Raw genomic sequence first — 18,511 nt, 5'->3', positions numbered from 1 at the left:
AGATTTATTTATTTATGCATACAAGAACTGGGGTACAGGCCAGAGGTGTGTAGAGTGAGAGGATTCACCAGAAACAGAGTGGGGAACAGAACAAGTGGATTGACTGAAATACACTGCTGAGGGGAGCAACAGGTGAGGCAGCAGAGGTCTGCTGTGCCATGTGGGTTGCTCCCTGGCCATCTGGGGATCGAACTTGTGCTGCAGTGGCTGCAGATAGCTTCATAGGTTGTCTTAATCCTTTGCACCACTAGGGAGGCCCCCTTCACATGTCTAATTAAAACATGTTTCACATGTTTAATGGTGATTTATCTTTTTCTGGTTACACATTTGGGTTCTTACTATATATTAGTGTTCTAATTATCTTCCACCGAACTGAACTTTTCTACTGTTGACCACATATTTGGTAAATAGGAGATTTAATTTTAATATAGAGAGTTCATTCATCTTTTTTAATGGCTTGTACTTTTCATGATTTAAGAACTTCTTCCTTAATTCAAGGTCATTTAGTTGTTGACATGTTTATTCCTCCTAAGCGTAATGATTTGTTTTTTCCATAATTGCATCTTCAATTAGAGTGTGAAGTAGAGACTCACATGATTCAATGTTTCCACATGAAAACATTACCATTTAAAAAATAATCCATCCCCCTCTACCCTCCCTGCCATGCCAATTCGGTCATATATCAAGTTTTCATACATCTATGCATCTGTTTCTGGGCTGTTCTATTCCATTAATATCTTTTCTACCCAGGAACCAGTTCCTCGCTTTATAAGAAGACATGAGGCATGTTAAGACAGGTACACTCTTCTCCCTTGCCTCTCCCTCCACACACACAATTTCCTTCTTCCAAATTAACCTGACTATTCTAGAACCAGATTTTTGTGTAAATAAGTAGCATGAACTGATTCACATTTTTGAAAAGAAATACCTATTTGTATGAAAAATGATGTCAGAGAGAAGGGGAAAAAGCACTACATTAATGCCTTTGAATAGGTGAGAGGGGATGAGTTTAGTGGGAATAGGAAAGATTAACTTAACAGAACAGCATGCAAAGTTCTTCCATGGTAACAAAGGCAGAGTATATGAATACAGATGCTGATAAGTGTGCTGGTGGATGTCTGGAAATTCTCCTCTGACTGCATTGATCTTCTCAGTGACATCATCTGTCAAGGGTAAGGTACTGAGCATCTAAGAAGAAACTTAGGGTCATCAATTTAAAGTGAGACCAGTCAACAAGACTGTGTGGGGCTCCCAGCCACATACAGCTGTAGAGAGTTAAGCTTAATCAGCTTATTAGTTAAGCTTAATCAGCTTTATTGAGTAAATAAAATGAAAGATGGTAAGAGAACTAAAGGCATATATAAAGGAGTGATTACAATGGTGGACAAGCAATTTAAGCCAGGTACGGAGAGGGATGAAGATATGAGTGAGGGACAGTGAAAAGTGATAGGTCAATGAACTGGAAGGTCTATGAGGTCAAAGGATTGTTTGCAGTGGCAGATGAGAGGAAGGGCTGTGGAAAGGCAAGAAGTAGGGGCAGGAGTGGGATGCATGAAACTCGCACAATGGAAGGGTTGAAGTTATTGGCAAATATAAATTCAACATTATTGTAACAGGGTAATCCCCAGGGAAAGGCAAGTTTCCCAGTTCCCTGCCCCACCCGAGGAAGGGTATTGCTGAACAAGGAGGAGAGGCTAGAGAGAACTGGGAGAAGGAAAGAAGGTCAGGAAGGAGACCTGGAGGAGGCATGTGTAGCAAAGAGATAAGTGAAGAAGCTGCACTTGCTTCTTGGCCTTGGACTTGTGTAGGTATTTGGGGGACATGGAAGGAGACACTTGAAAAAGATGTGGGTAAGAGACCCGTGGGGAGGCTGACAATGGCAGTCTTTTTCTTGGTGTTGACTTTGCTCTTCTCCTTCCAGACTTACCTGACCCCTTGTGCCCCTTCCCTATGGGTCCCCAGCAGAAGGTGCCTTAGGCTTGTGCAAGCTTCTGGGCTAACCAAAAGCCGGGCATTTACCCACAAGGAGATGGGTTACTTTGGGTGCTTGATTTGGAAACTATATTCTTTCTCTTTCCCTTCTCTTTGTTGCACACTAATTATATTTTCTTTTCTTTCCTTTTAAAGATTTATTTATTTATTTATACAAGCACTGGGTACAGTCAGAAGCGCGGGAGGGTGAGAGAATTCACCAGAGACAGAGCAGGGAGCAGAACAGGCAGACTGACCAAATACACTGCTGAGGGGCACAGCAGGAGAGGTCTGCGTTCCATGTGGGACCCTTGCTGTGGCAGGGGATTGAACCAGCGCTGCAGAGGCTGTGGGCAGCTTCGCAGCCCAGCGCTCAACCGCTATGCCACCAGGGGAGGCCCTAATTATATTAATTTTCTACTGAAGGCCTTACGCACTAGAGTATGTTTTGTCTTGTTGCAGCAGATGGTAGAACCCACTTAGAACAGGCAGGTTTGGGGGTCTCGGGGTTCCCCTCACCCTACGTGATAACATTATGAGCAGGACTAGTTTCAATCTAAGTATGCACTTGGTTTAATGCAATTCTGTCACCAACTCACACTTAAAAAAAAAAAATTATTTATTGATGCATACAAGAACTGGGTTGTAGGCCAGAGGTGTGGGGGGTGAGAGTATTCACCAGAAACAGAGTGGGGAACAGAACAGGCAGATGTACTGAAATACACTGCTGATGGGAGCAGCGTGAGAGGAGAGGTCTGCTGCGCCATGTGGGTGTCTCCCTGGCTGGGGATCGAACTCGTGCTGCAGTGGCTGCGGATAGCTTCATAGGCTGCATCCCAACCCCTTGCGCCACCAGGGAGGCACCCAACTCACAATTTTTAATAATCTTTTAACAAGAGATCTTAGTTTCATTTTCCCCTGAGCCCCCATCCTGATTATGAACATGGGGGTGATTGGATGATGTTGGTGAAGGACAAAATCGTTGAAGGGGAAGAGTTCAAGGAACTAAGAAATTGGGATTTTAAACATTTGGGTTGTTTCCAGGTTTTACCTATTGTAAATATTGCTGCAATAAACATAGGTGTACAGGTGGTCTTTTGAATCAATGTTTTTGTGTCCTTTGGGTAGATCCCTAGTAGTGGAATTGCCAGGTCATAAGGTAGCTCCATTTTTAGTAGATTGAGGAACCTCTAGACAGCTTTCCATAGTGGTTGGACCAGTTTGCACTCCCACCCGCAATGTAGGAGAGTTCCTTTTTCACCACATCCTCGCCAACATTTGTTGTTGCTTGTTTTGATATGTGTCATTCTTACTGGTGTAAGGTGGTATCTCAATGTGGTTTTGATTTGCATTTCCCTGATTGTAAGGGATGTTGAACATTTTTTCATATGCCTGTCGGCCATTTGCATTTCCTCTTTGGAGCAATGTCTTTTAAGTTCTTCTTCCCATTTCTTGACTGGATTGTTTATTTTGTTTTTGTTGAGCCATATAAGTTCTTTGTATATCTTTGTGATCAGTCCCTTATCAGTTGACTGGGGTGCAAAGGTTTTTTCCCAATCAGTGGGGTGTCTCTCTGTTTTGGTTAATGTCTTTTTTTGTTGTACAGAAGCTTTTCAGTTTGATGTAATCCCAGGTGTTTATCTTTTCCTTGACTTTCTTTGCTTTGGGTGATGAGTCTTTAAACATATTATTGTGATGTATGTCTTGTAGTGTTTTACCTATATTTTCTTCTTTAACTCAAATGCTCAAAAATAGATGACTCAATCAAGAAGATGTGGCATTATACACAATGGAATATTATTCAGCAATCAAAAAAGATAAACTCATGCCATTCACAGCAATGTGGATAGAACTAGAAGGAATCATGCTCAGTGAAATAAGCCAGAAGGAAAAAGAAAAATATCAGATGGTTTCACTTATAGCAGGAATATAGGGGAAGCAAATAAGACATTGGTGTAAAAAAATAATAACAGCACAAAAGACAACAAAGCAATAATGGACAATTATAAATCAGAGACATACTGCAGAGGTGGAGGAGGGAGGAGCACAGGGGACTGAAGTTGTTATAGGGCAGCCCCGATACAAAACGGGGTGCCTGACTGTGGGTCCTCACCCGCGTGCTTGAAAGGACTTATCAATGCTCTACTGCAGGCACACGCGAAAGGTTAATAAAAGGTTTATTTACAAGGGAAGGGGAAATGAGGAAATGTACAGCTCAGGGAGAAAAGTGGGAGACAAAGTTTTAAATGAGTCCTACCTGATCCGCCGATCTGGAATCCCAAATGGCACTCTGAGAGGTGGCTGCAAGCCAGGAGCCGTGAAGCCAGGAGGCGAGCGATAGCGAGCCCCCCAAGACCCACGTGTTTGGTTTTTATACCCAACCTGGCTGCTTAACTCCACCCTCAGGTCCCAGCCACCTTCCCTTTGGTGATGATGGAATTTGTCTTTCCCAATGTCTTGATGGCTTTAGTCCAGAGTGGGAGTGGAGTCCACAAAGCCTGTATGGGATTAGCTCAGGACACCATTTCCCCCTAACAAAGTGATGGTACACGGGTGTATTGGTGAAAGAAACTCTTAGGGCTACACCTGAGGGGGTGGAGGAAGCAAATATTGTTTAAAAATGAACAATGATGTAAAAAAAATTTTAAAAAAATTTAAAAAATTGATTACCAAAAAAATAATAAAAAATAAAATAAAATATACTATAATCAACATGTGAACTGAAATTCCTGGAGATTTAGGCAGGAGTAATATCCAAGATAGTGATAGTAAACTAGAAGCTAAAATCTGGAGAGATGAGTGGCAATTACCCAAGGATCAAGAAATGTCACCAATAGTGAAGAGCAGTAGGTGGTAGAATGTGATGATGTTAAACTCACTCTGAGAGCAAGGAGAACACTGACTTCATCTGCAGGCCCTTTAGAAAGAGAAAATGGGAGGAAGAAGCGAGGAAGTATTGTCCCCAGCAGAGCCAGGTTTTCTTCAGAGCAAGAAGGTGATTGGGATGATCAGAGAATAGACTGATCATCTAGAGGATTAGAGAATAGTTTGGCTGAATGGTAGGACTTGAGTTCAAGCAAGCCCAGGGGAAGGTTTTCAAGGAATTGGGGAAGAGACACAACCATACGGACTCTTGCAGGATTAGAAAGCAGGAGAAAAAGATTATCTGCGAGACTGGGGGTTCTGGAATGACTGATATATAGGGTAAATGGCAAGATGAGATTTGTCCATTGGATTCCAGGCAGAGAGAGTGGAAGCAGGACTCTGAATACTTGGGGGTAATGGAGGACTCCTTTGTTACCAGTAGAGAGTAGGGGAGATGACTGAGGGGAAGCATGGTCATTTTACATATCTTCAGTGTAAAAGCATACTGATATATCATGTTTCTTTTGAATGTTTAAAGTGACATTACATGGCCTCCCTGGTGGCACAAGGGGTTAAGACACAACCTATGAAGCTATCTGCAATCAGTGCAGCATGAGTTCGGATCTCCTGCCAGGAAGCTGACCCCATGGCACAACAGACCTCTCCTGACTCTCCTGCTGCTCCCCTCAGCAGTCTATTTCAGTAGATCTGTCTGTTCTTTTCCCCACTCTGTCTCTGCTGAATTCTCTCACCCCCACCCCCACACCTCTGGCCTGTACCCCAGTTCTTGTATGCATAAATAAATCTTTTTTTTTAAAGTGACATTACAAAATAACAATTAGAACAGGGAGTATTAAAACTTAAGTTTTTATGTTTACCCAATAATATAGACTCTGATCTCACTGTTCTGTAATCTCTGATAGCATTTTTGGGTAAACATTCCAAAACAAATGAATATAGGCATCATAAGTTCATAAAACGATTTCTTATCAAGTATTGTTGTAATGTGCCCTGTTATTTAAAATATTTTGTAAAGAATAAGCCATATTTGAGAATTGCTCATCCTTAAAAATTGAAGCATAAGACTTATGGAATAATGGACATAGAACCTCCATTTGTTTTATTCTTCCATGATTCCCTAGTGAAGATTTTCTTAGGTTGATAATATGACCTAAGTGTATACAACCTATTAAATTGTACATTACCTAATTACAAATAAAGTCATGTATTTAAGAATTTAACATAGACTAGATGACAATTTGCTGTCAAAAAACTATGTGATCAACCAAATGCAATATATGGACCTTGTTTAGATTCGATTTTAACAATTCTTTGAAAAGACTTTTTTTTTTTAAAGATTTATTCATGCATACAAGAACCTGGGGTACAGGCCAGATGTGTGGGAGGGTGAGAGGATTCACCAGAGTCAGAGCAGGGAACAGAACAGAGAGATTGACCGAAACACATTGCTGAGGGGAGCAGCGGGTGAGGCAGGAGAGGACCGCCAAGCCATATGGGACTCTCACTGGCTGGCCAGGATGGAACCGGTGCTGCAGAGGCTGTGGATAGCTCACAGCGCTGTGCCCAACCACCTGCGCCACCAGGGGAGGCCCTGAAAAGATATTTTTTAAAAAGATATATTTATGCATTCAAGAACTGGAGTACAGGGCCCTCCCCGGTGGTGCAGCGGGTTGAGCACTGTGCTGTGAAGCTGTCCACAGCCTCTGCAGTAAGGGTTCGATTCCCGGTCAGCCAGGGAGATTCCCACATGGCGTGGCAGACCTCTCCTGTCTTGCCCGCTGCTCCCCTCAGCAGTGTATTTCAGTCGTCTGCCTGTTCTGCTCCCTGCTCTGTCTATGGTGAGTCCTCTCACCCTCCCATGCCTCTCGCCTGTACCCCAGCTCTTGTATAAACAATAAATAAATCTTAAAAAAAAAAAAACACTGGGGTACAGGCCAGAGGTTGGGGGCGGGGGTGAAAGGATTCACCAGAGACTGAGTAGGGAGCAGAACAGATTGGATCTACTGAAATACACTACTGAGTGTAGCAGTGGGGCACACAGGAGAGGTCTGCTGCACCATATGGGTAGCTCCCCAGCCAGCCAGGGATGGAGCTGGTGCTGTAGTGGCTGCCAATAGCTTGATAGCACTGCCTTTAACCCCTGCGCCACTGAGGAGACCCTAAAAAGACATTTTGTAACCTCCTCCCAGACCATTTGATACTAGAACTTGTCACATGTGGACAGAACTCAAGAAAACTTTTTGCTTGCAATGTGATTGGCAGGGGGTGGCGGGGGGGGGGGGGGGCGGCAAGGAGGGATAGTAGTGTCTTACTCTGGCCCCAGTAAACTCCACAAAAAGGGTTGGGATTAGAAGTCAAATACCAAAGCCCCCAGACAATGACAGTGAATTCTTCCTTATCTTAAAAATCTTAAGTAGTTAGTCATCTGACTTCCTAATCAGAGCAGCCATCTGATTCTTCGACAGGGGTGCGAAGTGGGGGGAGGCTGAGTCAATCAGACAGCTTGAATTTCTTATCAGTATCTTTGGCTTTCATCTTTTACATTTTAAATTTACATTTTAATATTTCTGTTGAACAGTTGATAGAGATGCTGGATTTATGCATTTGTCTCCTGGAAAGTTATTCTAAAGTGATAGTGCATCTTTCAATCTTGCAGTTGATATGGTAATTAATATATAGCATGCTTTGGAAAATGCTAGATTGGGTCTGTTACCTAAATTCTAGTTGGATTAGTCAATGGCACCTGTTCCAACATGCACTTCCTTGGACAAAATGCCCAATATATTCTGTTTTACACTTACTATCTTTAATGATGTCAAGGGCACTTCATTTAACAAACAATATAGGAATGGCTCAAGGGTGTTTTGTGTGTTGTATCAACTTAGAGCTAAGTAAAAACAACTAACAGAATTAGTACCAGGCATGGACTTTGTAAATTGTCTCTCTTTATCCTCTTTGCTAGAGCCCAGACTTCCACCATCAGAGTAAGGGCCCCTTTTCAAAACTTCTCTCTCTTCCAAATTCCCGCAGATGAGAAGGCTTTAAATGGTCACTTTCATTTCTGGATACAAGAGTGACAAAAGCATGAGAAATTATAATGATGGCTCTTCAATGTATTTGCATGTAAGGATATTATTTTCACACCATCTTCTTTCCACAGGTTTAAAAAATTTGTCTACACATATCGAATCTTCAAAGAGAAGAATGGATATTACAACATACAGGTGAGAGCACACACACACTCCCGCAGCAACAAACTGTTGAGGGAGGAGAACCTGGGATCATCTCCAGAACCCGAGACATGACTTTGTGGAGGTATTTGAAAAGGGGAGCACTGTGAAGAGTTAGTATTGGAGCAACAGTTAACCTTGAGTAACTCTGTTATTCAAAAGTACAGAGATGAAACTTACGTAAGAGACCAGGAAAAAGACTAATCAATACAAAGTAAAAATCAAAATAACAAGCAACTATAAACCAGAGACACACTATGGAGGAGGTGGGGGAGGAAGGACTAGAGTCAAAAAAAGGAGGGGGGGTGCAATTGTATGGGGACTATAACCATAATGAAAATGCATACATTGTGCAAAGATGAAAAATGATGTAAGAATTATATAACATAAAATATTAAAAAAAATAAAATGTGCAAAAGAAAAAAAAAAGTGCAGAGATGCAGAACCCTGGATCCCCTAGTGGTGAAATGCACCAATATAGACTCCCCAGAAGACTAAATAATGACCAGGATGGAGGTGGGAAGGGAAAATGGATGAGAATGTTTAGTAAGCCAAGTGGGCACCACAGTTATAGGAAAATAGATTGAGAGAGCAACAGTCAACTGGCAGTTTTGGGGTTGCTTTAAATTTCTGGTTTACTGAGAGCTAAGAAGACAACTTCCTTTTTGCTATTTTGTATTTACTTCTCTGGCATAGGAAGTAGAGTATAATAAATGCATTTAAATTGTTAATTACCAACAGAGAATTCTGAAATAATCTTTCTGCAACACTCACATATAAGGCTAAGGCAGAGTTTTTACTGCAAGATTTCTCAGAATCTTCAATATGCTAATGTTTATTAGTACTATCTGAAATTAGACTATACAGTGATCTTCATTTCATGTATGCACAGGCACATATAATTTTTCATTTGCTATCAAGGACATTACTGAGGTAATGACAAAACATGAATAAAGTGCATAGATTAGTCAATAGTAAAACATCAAGATTAACTTCTTCATTTAAACATTGTGGTCTGGATATGTAAGTTCCCTGCTTTTTAGAAACACTGAAGTATTTAGGGCTCAAAACTTATGAACACAACTTACTCTGAAAAAAAATTTTAAATAATATATATGTATATATTTTAGAAAGGAAGAGAATGAAAAGCAACTATGATAAAATGCTAACATTTGGGATGTGAATGAAAAATGTATATGGAAGTTAAAAAAAATCTTTGCAACATTTCAAGTCTGAAATGACTTCAAAATAAAATTCTTTCTTAAAAAACCCAAGTTATTTTAAAATATTTATTTCTTGGTTGTACATACTTTGGGAAATCCTGCGTAATTTCCTATACTCTGTTTTGTCTCTTGTCTGGACAAAGCAGAGAGACAACCAAATCAGTTATAACTCAGACCCAGGGGAATTTCACCGAGAAGCCTCCGTGCTGGCACTCAGAGGCCTGGAATGGCTCATGCCTTGAGTTGACGTGACTTTGATGGCCTTATGTGGGACCTCCCTGCAACAGACTTCAAAGTCAGCCTGCATCTCTCTTACAGAGGTTAACCACACAGCAAGTTAGAGAACTTGCTGTTCCCCACCCCTTTCTGTAGTCTAACACAATTACCATATGCAAACCACAGTGATCATCAAGAAAACCAAATACATAAAAGCAAAGGAAGCAAACTTTGTTGTAAAATTATTTCTGTAAGGTTAAAGACAAATACCGGATGGTGTCACTTAATATGTGGAAGGAATATAGAGAAACCAGACAATGGATCAGAGATAGTCAAATTCAAAAGCTAAACCTTGAAAACTATCTGTAGAACTGAGGCATCTGGAGAGGTTGGAGGGGGGCAGTGGTGAGAACAAAATGGGGAGGAGTATCATGGAAGATGGTGGTGGACTATGGGTGCTTTGGTGATGGGTGTGCTAAGGTAATAGCACCTGAAGGGGGGAACCCTCTAAGTCCAAAATACAAACAACAATGTAAACCAATGTTAGCTTAAAAAAAAAAAGCTGTTTTTAAAGCTGGTAAACAGAAGACTGTTTACCATTTACCTAAGTCACATTGCCATTCCTATTCAATTTGCTGAAATTTTCTGTCTTTTCATCATGTATGTAAATTGCATATTTTGCATTCCCATGAGAAGTTTACCTGTTCCCCCCCTATGATAGCAAAGCCTGCTGGCAAAGCAGTCTGAAACAAGCCCTTTTTTCCACTATAACTTTTATATATTTTTTTCTTTTTATGTTTATATATTTTTAAAGATTTATTTATTTATACAAGCACTGGGTACAGTCAGAAGCGCAGGAGGGTGAGAGAATTCACCAGAGCGGGGAACAGAACAGGCAGACTGATGAAATACACTGCTCAGGGGAGCAGGGGCGCGGCAGGAGAGGTCGGCTTGCCATGTGGGACCCTCACTGGTGGCCAGGGATCAAACCAGCGCTGCAGAGGCTGCGGGCAGCTTCGCAGCCCAGCGCTCAACTGCTGCGCCACCAGGGGAGGCCCTATTTATATATTTTTTACATCGTTCATTTTTTTTATTTTAAAGATTTATTTATTTTTATACAAGAACCGGGGTATAGGCCAGATGCGCAGGAGGGTGAGGATTCACCAGAGACAGAGCAGGGAACAGAATAGGCAGACTGACGAAATACACTGCTGAGGGGAGCAGCGGGGAGACAGGAGAGGTCTGCCCAGCCATGTGGGATTCTCGCTGGCTGGCGGGAATCGTACCTGCACTGCAGAGGCTGCGGACAGCTTCACAGTGCAGCGTTCAATGGCCTGTGCCACCAGGGAGGCCCACATCATTCAATTTTAAACAATGTTTGCTTCCACCTCCTCAGATATAGTCCCCATAGAATTTCCTTCACCAATGCACCCGTGCACCATTACCTCAGTCCCCTGTGCTCCTCCCTCCCTTCCTCTGATCCCTCTCCCTCCTTCTCCCCTGCAGGATGCCTCTGGTTTATATTTGTCTGCTGAACCAACTTTTTAAAGGAGTACCTCCACAACTAGTTATGAGAACATCCAGAGGCAGGGGGCTCACTCAATGCTGCAGGCTGAGGCGGGGCTGTGCAGCCCTCCAAGTGTGAGTCCTCCACCCCAGCAGCTCAAGGCAGAGGTCTGTCTTAAAAAACGAGCATTTCCGCACATTTTAATCCATGTGAGCTCTTAAACATAAACTGCGGCCACTTGTTTTCAGTTTGCCAGGTCGCAGGCAGCCTTGAAAACCACTGTTGTAAGAAGTGTCACATTTCACACAACTGCAGGCAAGTGAGTGATCTCCTTCTTGTTTTCTTGCAGACTGCAGAAGGTGCCAAAAAACAGACCTTTTCAAGCCTAAAGGAATTGGTCTCCCGATATGAAAAACCAAATCAAGGGCTGGTGGTACACCTTTTAAAGCCAGTAAAAAGAAGCAGTCCCTGCCTGAGATGGAGACGCTCGAAATTAGATTTGGAAGAGACATATGGTAAAAATCCTCATGCAAGGGGTATCGGAAAGGAATCCCCATCCCACCTCCCCCATTGTCCCACTTTGTAGAATCAATACAGATACACGCCCTTTCCTATGATGTGAGCTCTAAGATGTGCCATCATAGTCGGCGCATGCATGCTCAGTCTTGCTGGGAAGTGGTGTCCTGAGTTCCTGGAGGTGCCCAGCTTTGGGGCTTTCTGTGTCTGGACAGTCAGAAGACAGGGGTGTCCTGGGGGGTTCTGCGAGAACTGACTTCAAACTCATGCTGTGACCTTGCACAAACCACTCAGGTGTGGGACCAGATGGAAAAACAGGCAGAATTTTCATTTTATTTCTGAGTTTTATTTATTTGCCAATTGTTATACAACTATATCATTTTGGGATGACTTCATTCTTTATATGTGCACATGCTTCACTCACCTTCCACCAAAGCTCCACCAATACCTGATCCCCTTCCCTCCCTTATCTGCTTCTCCCTCCCCCCACCCCATCTAGTCACTAGCACATGTACAGAGTCAAAGGATTATTTTTGTTGTGTTTTTTAGGCAGAACTTTCAAATGAGAGCACTGCTTCAATCCCTTCCCAAGACTCATCCTGTTATACTTTGCTCAAGATTTGTGAAGCATTCATTAGGGGGACAAGTCAGACATTTGTATATTATTAGTTATAATTCATGAAGTAGTGCTAGGAGACAAAGTATTTCAGATATACCCCTAAAGGTATTAAGACATGGTAGAAAAATGAGAGACTCTTGATGCATTTGAGGTCCTGTGCTGGGTGAGCTCTCTTAAATCACATTCCAAGCAGCTGCTCTTGATTACCTATGGCACTGCCCCCTTGAAACCCGTTTTCAGAAAAGAATCTAGTATATACCAGCTACCATGTAATTTGAACTTAACTAAGACTTCCTGGGCTATTCCTCACTTAACCCTTTTCCTCATGGTGGAATGTACGGTTCTCGTCCCGGTTAAAGAGACTTTGGCTGTCAGCAGGCAGGTGATGGTGATGGGAGATGGGCTGGCTGGAGAGAAAGGCAGACAGTCAAGTCTGGAAAGCCTGCAATGCCCCTGCCCCCCAACCCTCCTCCTTTGCCATTCACCCTGCCCCTCTCCCTCCCTGTAAAGGGAACCATGGGTTTGTTTGTGTGTATATATATATATATATTTTTTTAAAGATTTTATTTGTTTGTTTATTTATTTATACAAGCATCAGGTACAGTCAGAAGCATGGGAGGGTGAGAGAATTCACCAGAGCCAGAGCAGGGAACAGAACAGGCAGACTGACTAAATACACTGCTGAGGGGAGCAGCGGGCGGCAGGAGAGGTCTGTGCGCCATGTGGGACCCTCGCCGGTGGCCGGGGATTGAACCGGCGCTGCAGAGGCTGCAGGCAGCTTCGCAGCCCAGCGCTCAACTGCTGCGCCACCAGGGGAGGCCATTATATATATATATATATAAAGATTTATTTATTTATGCATACAAGAACTGGGGAACAGTCCAGAGGTGCGCGGGAGGCGGGTGGTATGAGAGGATTCACCAGAGACAGAGTGGGGAGCAGAACAGGTGGATTGACTGAAGTACACTGCTGAGGGGAACAGCGAGCAAGTCAGGATAGGTCTGCTGCTGGCAGGCTTGGGCATGGGGGGTGGGGGTCAAAATTGTGCTGCAGTGACTGGCAATAGCTTGATAGCACTGTCTTTAACCCCTGCGCCACCAGGGAGGCCCAAGGAAGCAGGGTTTATAGTGATTAAAAGAAAACCCACTCCTCTGCCATTATTTCTGTCCCCTTCTCTGCCAGCCACGGACATTTGCTCCCATGGAAACGCAAAGCCATGTCCTATCGGCTCAGTTCAGGCACAGACCCATAGACATTTACCACCAGAATTTACAGGAAAGAAATGTGTAAAAGAAGCGGAGCTAGACCCCAGGAATGTCCCTATGCTGCAGCCCTCAGGCAAACCCAGAGAGTTGCTGGTGCTGTGGGCTGGCTGGGTGGTGACGGTACCTGCCTCATCAATAATAAGATCACAAATCCCAAAAGTAAAACCCTTTTGAGCTCCTCCTCAAGACATGGGTTTGACCACACAGACTTTCCATGCTTGGTCCATCTTGGCAGGGTGAGCACCCCACTCCTCAGCCACCAAAGGAGGTATATCCTCCTGGGGAGCTCCTCTTCCCTTCAGCTCCTCAGAAGCAGCTTCGGCTGTTCTGAACAGTTGTTTTCACTCTGAGGGAGGCACAGGTTTTTTACTGATCAGCAGAGGCAGCTGGGGCTGAAACTCTGGTGCTTATAGACACCCCCCCGTTTTGCCAGGACGGTCCCCTGTGGTGCCCTGGAAGATGTCCCTTTGATGAGGCAAGGCCTTCTTCCCCTTGAGTGGGGTTGGCCAACACAACTCCTGAGAGGTGAACCTCACAACTGCTCTGTCTTCTGCTTTTTCTCCAGATAAGAAGGGTGAGGATTATGAGAACTGCAGCAGCAATTACGTGAACAGTAACACTGTCTATGGGCACAGCGGCAGCGAGAGTGTCTACTCGAACAGCAGCGGTGAAGATGTGTACAGTGGCAACGATTATGTGCATGTCTTGCCTTGAAGATGAGAAAATGTGGGGTGACAGTTCTCACAACATCCCCACTTCTTCCGTGGGTGTCGTCTGGATGCCAAACTGTACGGGACAATTCAGATTCTCGTAGACTGGGTGATCGAGACACTGTCCCCCAGCCTCTGAGAGAAATCCCTCCCCATGTCCCTGTTCCAGGCTCCCACCATGAGCAGCTCCAAAACCACTTTCCCCTCTTTTCCTTCTGTTTTGGAATGAGGCAACTTGAACCTATTCTCCTCGACTTGTTCAGGGTTCTCCCACTATGTCATGGTTGGCATCTTCCTTCCTGCCAGGTAATCAGAAGAGAGCACACGTGGCTTCAACTCAGCAACCCGAGCTTCCGTCCTGTGACCTTGGCAATTTGGACACACCTCTTCCCTTCCAGGTCTCCATTTCTTCACCCACAAAACAAGTTTCTGGGCGGGGTGATTTAGTCTCTGCTGAGTCTGGCTGTGTCGGGTGGAGTGAGGGAGTCCTGGAGTGCTGGAGATGTACGCACGAGCAGCAAGGGATCTGAGTTCCAGCCCCCAAGGCTCAACACATTCTCTGCACCTGCCTGGACTGCTTGGCCTGGGTGGGGAGCTCTGACTCCCCATCCATCCTCCGCCCTCCAGCCTGGGCCATTTGCCTTCTAGCTCTTCTTACTAATTTTGATTTTCCTGCCCAACTTTTCCCTGTTCACACTCTCTCCCTGATTTTGCCTAAATTTCATTTATGCACCGAGCACTTCAGCAGCACGCTGTGGTTCTGCAGTGATGTAAGTGGGGATTCTATAGATAGTCTTCCATGTGTGCTTCCTGTTCTCAGCTAGGTTCTGGGTATGCCACCAACGCTTGTTTGGAGATAATCTTTCCTCCACAGTCGTAAAAATGTATGAGCCACAGAGCTGTGATCAGTTCAGAGAAGTGACTGACTACAAGCACATTCCTGATCGGCTTCTTGCAATAGTTGTAAGTTCTGCTAGTTCAAAAGATAAATTAACGTCATCGAGGAATGTACCAATTCTATGTCCGTCCTCTTCCCCAACTTCACAGCATAGCGATTCATCTCTCCCCACTGGCTTTATCTTCTAATGTTATTAGAGAGAGGAACTCTACATTTCCAGATGACATGAAACAGAAAATGCAGAGACAAAGTGTGAGCCTGTGAGTTCTCGGGCCACAGCAATCCATGGCTATGACCAAGCAGAGAAATGAAATGAAGCCACATTCAGAGTGCTGAGGAAGCACTGGGCTGGTGCAACAAAGGACGCCTAAGCAAGCCAGCTCCATGGGGGGGTGGACCCACGTCATTAATCCTCTCTTCATGACAAAAAAACAATGTCTAGTTCTAATACTTACTGCAATCCTTGGCACTGAAAATAAATGCCTGTGCCTATTTCTGGAATAAATCAATATATAAAAGGTGGTCACTCATTCTGCATGGCAGAGATGTGAGTTTTATAGATTTCGAAATCCAGTAGGACCAAGCAATTAGTTCAAGGTCTTCCCATTATAACCTCTCACAGAGGTGGCTTCCTTTCTGAGCACCATGCACAGTGACTTGCATGCTGCCTGGTCCTCAGTGGGTCTCAACAGTGCCCAGACAAGTAAGCCACACTGAATAGCAGACAATGATGTTATGCTATGAATCCTTGAACAGGCCGTGTGAAGAACAGCAGAAAGATCTGGGTATGTTGGACTGAAGGAAGACAAAGTACAACAGTCATTTCAAGCATTTCAAATGCTCTTCCATGAAAGAAGGTATAGAGTCACTGGGTACAAAGCCAGACTGTGGAAGGGACTCACACCAATAGGTGTTTATAACAGGGTAGTATTAGCCAAGTGTAAGAAAGCAGTCTGAGCCCATTAGAGATAGTGTACTCTCTGCCCTGTGTATGGACTTCCTTGCCATAGTTCAAGGGTGATGTTTTCCAAGGATTTGGAAGATGGGAGAGAAGATGAAATTCTTCCTCCCCTGTGAAGAAATCAGACTCCCTGAATGCTAAAGCGTCTCCAGTTCAAGGACCACTGGATTCTACTCTTAATAACTACAGTGGGAAAATCTCTTTCTTCTCACTCCCGCCTCTCACATAGTTCAGTTAGTCACACTCCTTAACTATTAATTCATTATCACCACCAATTTATATAAGACCCTTCTTTGATTTCACTTTTCTTTCTTTCATCCTCATCCCTACTTCCCATTCCAGTGCTCACTCTCCCCCATAGAGACCAGTTCAATGCTGTTTGTATGTACCTTTATGGAATGTATAGTAGTGTTCGTGAATGTATCTTTTACAGGTATATACACAAAATGCACTATTGTGCCGATGATGCTATTACTTTCTTTCACTAATACTATTTGGCTCTATTTTAAATCACTGAGTGGAATTCAGTGCCTCTAACTGAGGCATGCTATTCCATAGTGTGCTTCTACCACATTTTGCTTATCTTTTCCTCTACAGATAGACACACGTCTAGGTTGGTTCTAGTTCCTGGCTGCCAGAAAAGCACTGTGAGGCGCAAACTTGAAGGAGTCCCTTTATGTATCACAGTTTCAGAGAAAGTATCAGAGAGTTTCTCTGGACTAGGGTAGATTACAAAACATGCTCATATTTACTTATGATGTAGTCAAACCCATCTGCAACATTTTTGATTCCCGTTTAATAAGCCCTTCTCCACTTTAAGATCATGCAGAAACAACTATTCTACATGTTCTTCTGCTGCATTTATGTGTTCATTCTCTAAGGTTAGGGTTTTCATAATAAAGATATTTGCCTTTTTGCTGACATATCCCCAGTGTCTAGAAAAGACCTTCACACATCATATTCAATAAATATTTGTTGATAAATGAATCTGAGGTTAAACATTGAATATGTAAGAGATAAGGGTCCAACTTTGTATTTCTCCATGTATATTTCCCATTTCAACCTGCTTGTTAATTCATTTTCCACCCCTTTGATTTATGGTTCTTCCTTTATAGCATAAGGGTTCTAATACTCTGACTTTGTAATGCCTTATTGGATAAGCATCCTCTCCTTATTTTTCAAAACTCAGTTGTTCCTGAACCTTGACTTTTCCGTATATGTTAAGTAGTTCAAGACATCTTGCTGAAATTTTGAATGAACTTGCACCAGTTTGTAATTGGGGAGAACTGATATTCTTGTGATATTTTATAAAACAAACATGCTACATCTATTAACTTGCATCACTTTTGTTCTTTACTAAAACACATTTTCACCATAGAAGACTTGTAAATCTGTTTGATGAATTCCTATGTCTTATATTATTAGCAGACTATGGCAATAGCAAAGTGTGCTCTCAATAGCAAAATGTGCTCTCATCTACTGGTTTGAATTATATATTCTATATTGTTGATATTATCAGTTGTAAATATTTTTTCTTTCCTTCCAACACCTATGCATCTTCTTTTCTGTTTACTTGATTGTCTGGGACCTCCAGTATACAGTCAATAGTGGCCATGAAAGTGGATGTTAATGTGTTGTTACCAGTATTACACAAAGTGCTTAGAAATTTTCTTCATTTAAACATATTTGTTCTAGCCCTTAAAGGCTTTGATGAGAAATGTTTTGAAATTTATTGTGATTTGTTTTTGCATCTATTGAAAGTCACACTCCTTTTATCTTTGTTCCATTGTAGTTGTAAGTTACATTAATAAAATGCTAATATACCATATTTGCATTGCTTAACTTGATCATGTTTTATTATAATAAAGTGTTGGGTTTAGTCAGTTAATATTTCATGAAAGATTTTTGCATTAAAAATCTTAAATCCAATGCGACTCTAGCTTACTAAATCATGGTTACATTAATCATATAAATTGAGTCAAGCAGTTCTTTTTCTACTTTCTGCAACACCTTTGTAAGATAAGATTGCCTGTTCCTTAAAAGCTTATTAGTGATGGAGGACAAGAATAGAAAAAAAAAATGAAAAGGAGGTGCACCACAAGACCAGAAACCTGGCTCACACAAGGAGGTGGGGGTAGAAGAGATTAGCATAGCCATTGACTCAGCTATGGAAACCAAGATCCTTAGGCGCAGAGGACATTTGTGGAAACTAGTAAAACTAGTATCCTTAGGCATGTATCCTTAGGCGAGGATGCCTAGATTACAAAGCATAACATCCAAGCAGGTATCCAAGGGGGAGGGCACACCCAAAAGTAATGATATGGAGATTGAGCCCATTGTGGAATCTCGGGTCCCTTTCAAATTCTACATAGTTATCCAAAATTAGCAACCAACTGACAGCTCACAAGGAGTGAGCCCCTCCCAAACAGAAGACGACTATATCAGTGCAGTCTCTGCAGTGGCTAGGGGCAGCACTCCCACTGCCCACCTGTGACTATGCGGGTGACTC

The 18,511-nt window shown here is 42.9% G+C and overlaps 1 protein-coding gene across 1 annotated transcript in view; it reads left to right on the top strand.

The window, feature by feature from the left end:
• SH2D1B (SH2 domain containing 1B) overlaps positions 1–14,195 on the top strand; it is a 29,329-nt gene extending 15,134 nt beyond the window's left edge. Inside the window, exons 2-4 of the mRNA XM_037504447.2 lie at positions 8,018–8,081; positions 11,383–11,548; positions 14,107–14,195. Coding sequence (XP_037360344.1) covers positions 8,018–8,081; positions 11,383–11,548; positions 14,107–14,147 — 271 coding nt within the window. The 3' untranslated portion in view covers positions 14,148–14,195. The remainder of the gene's footprint in view (positions 1–8,017; positions 8,082–11,382; positions 11,549–14,106) is intronic.
• The last annotated feature ends 4,316 nt before the right edge of the window (positions 14,196–18,511 follow it).

The sequence above is a fragment of the Talpa occidentalis genome, unplaced genomic scaffold, assembly GCF_014898055.3.
Source record: "Talpa occidentalis isolate TD23 unplaced genomic scaffold, MPIMG_talOcc4v2.1 talOcc4.12, whole genome shotgun sequence".
In the NCBI taxonomy this organism is placed as follows: domain Eukaryota; kingdom Metazoa; phylum Chordata; class Mammalia; order Eulipotyphla; family Talpidae; genus Talpa; species Talpa occidentalis.
Note: the sequence above shows the minus strand (reverse complement) of the source record. Positions and strands in the feature narration are given on the sequence as shown.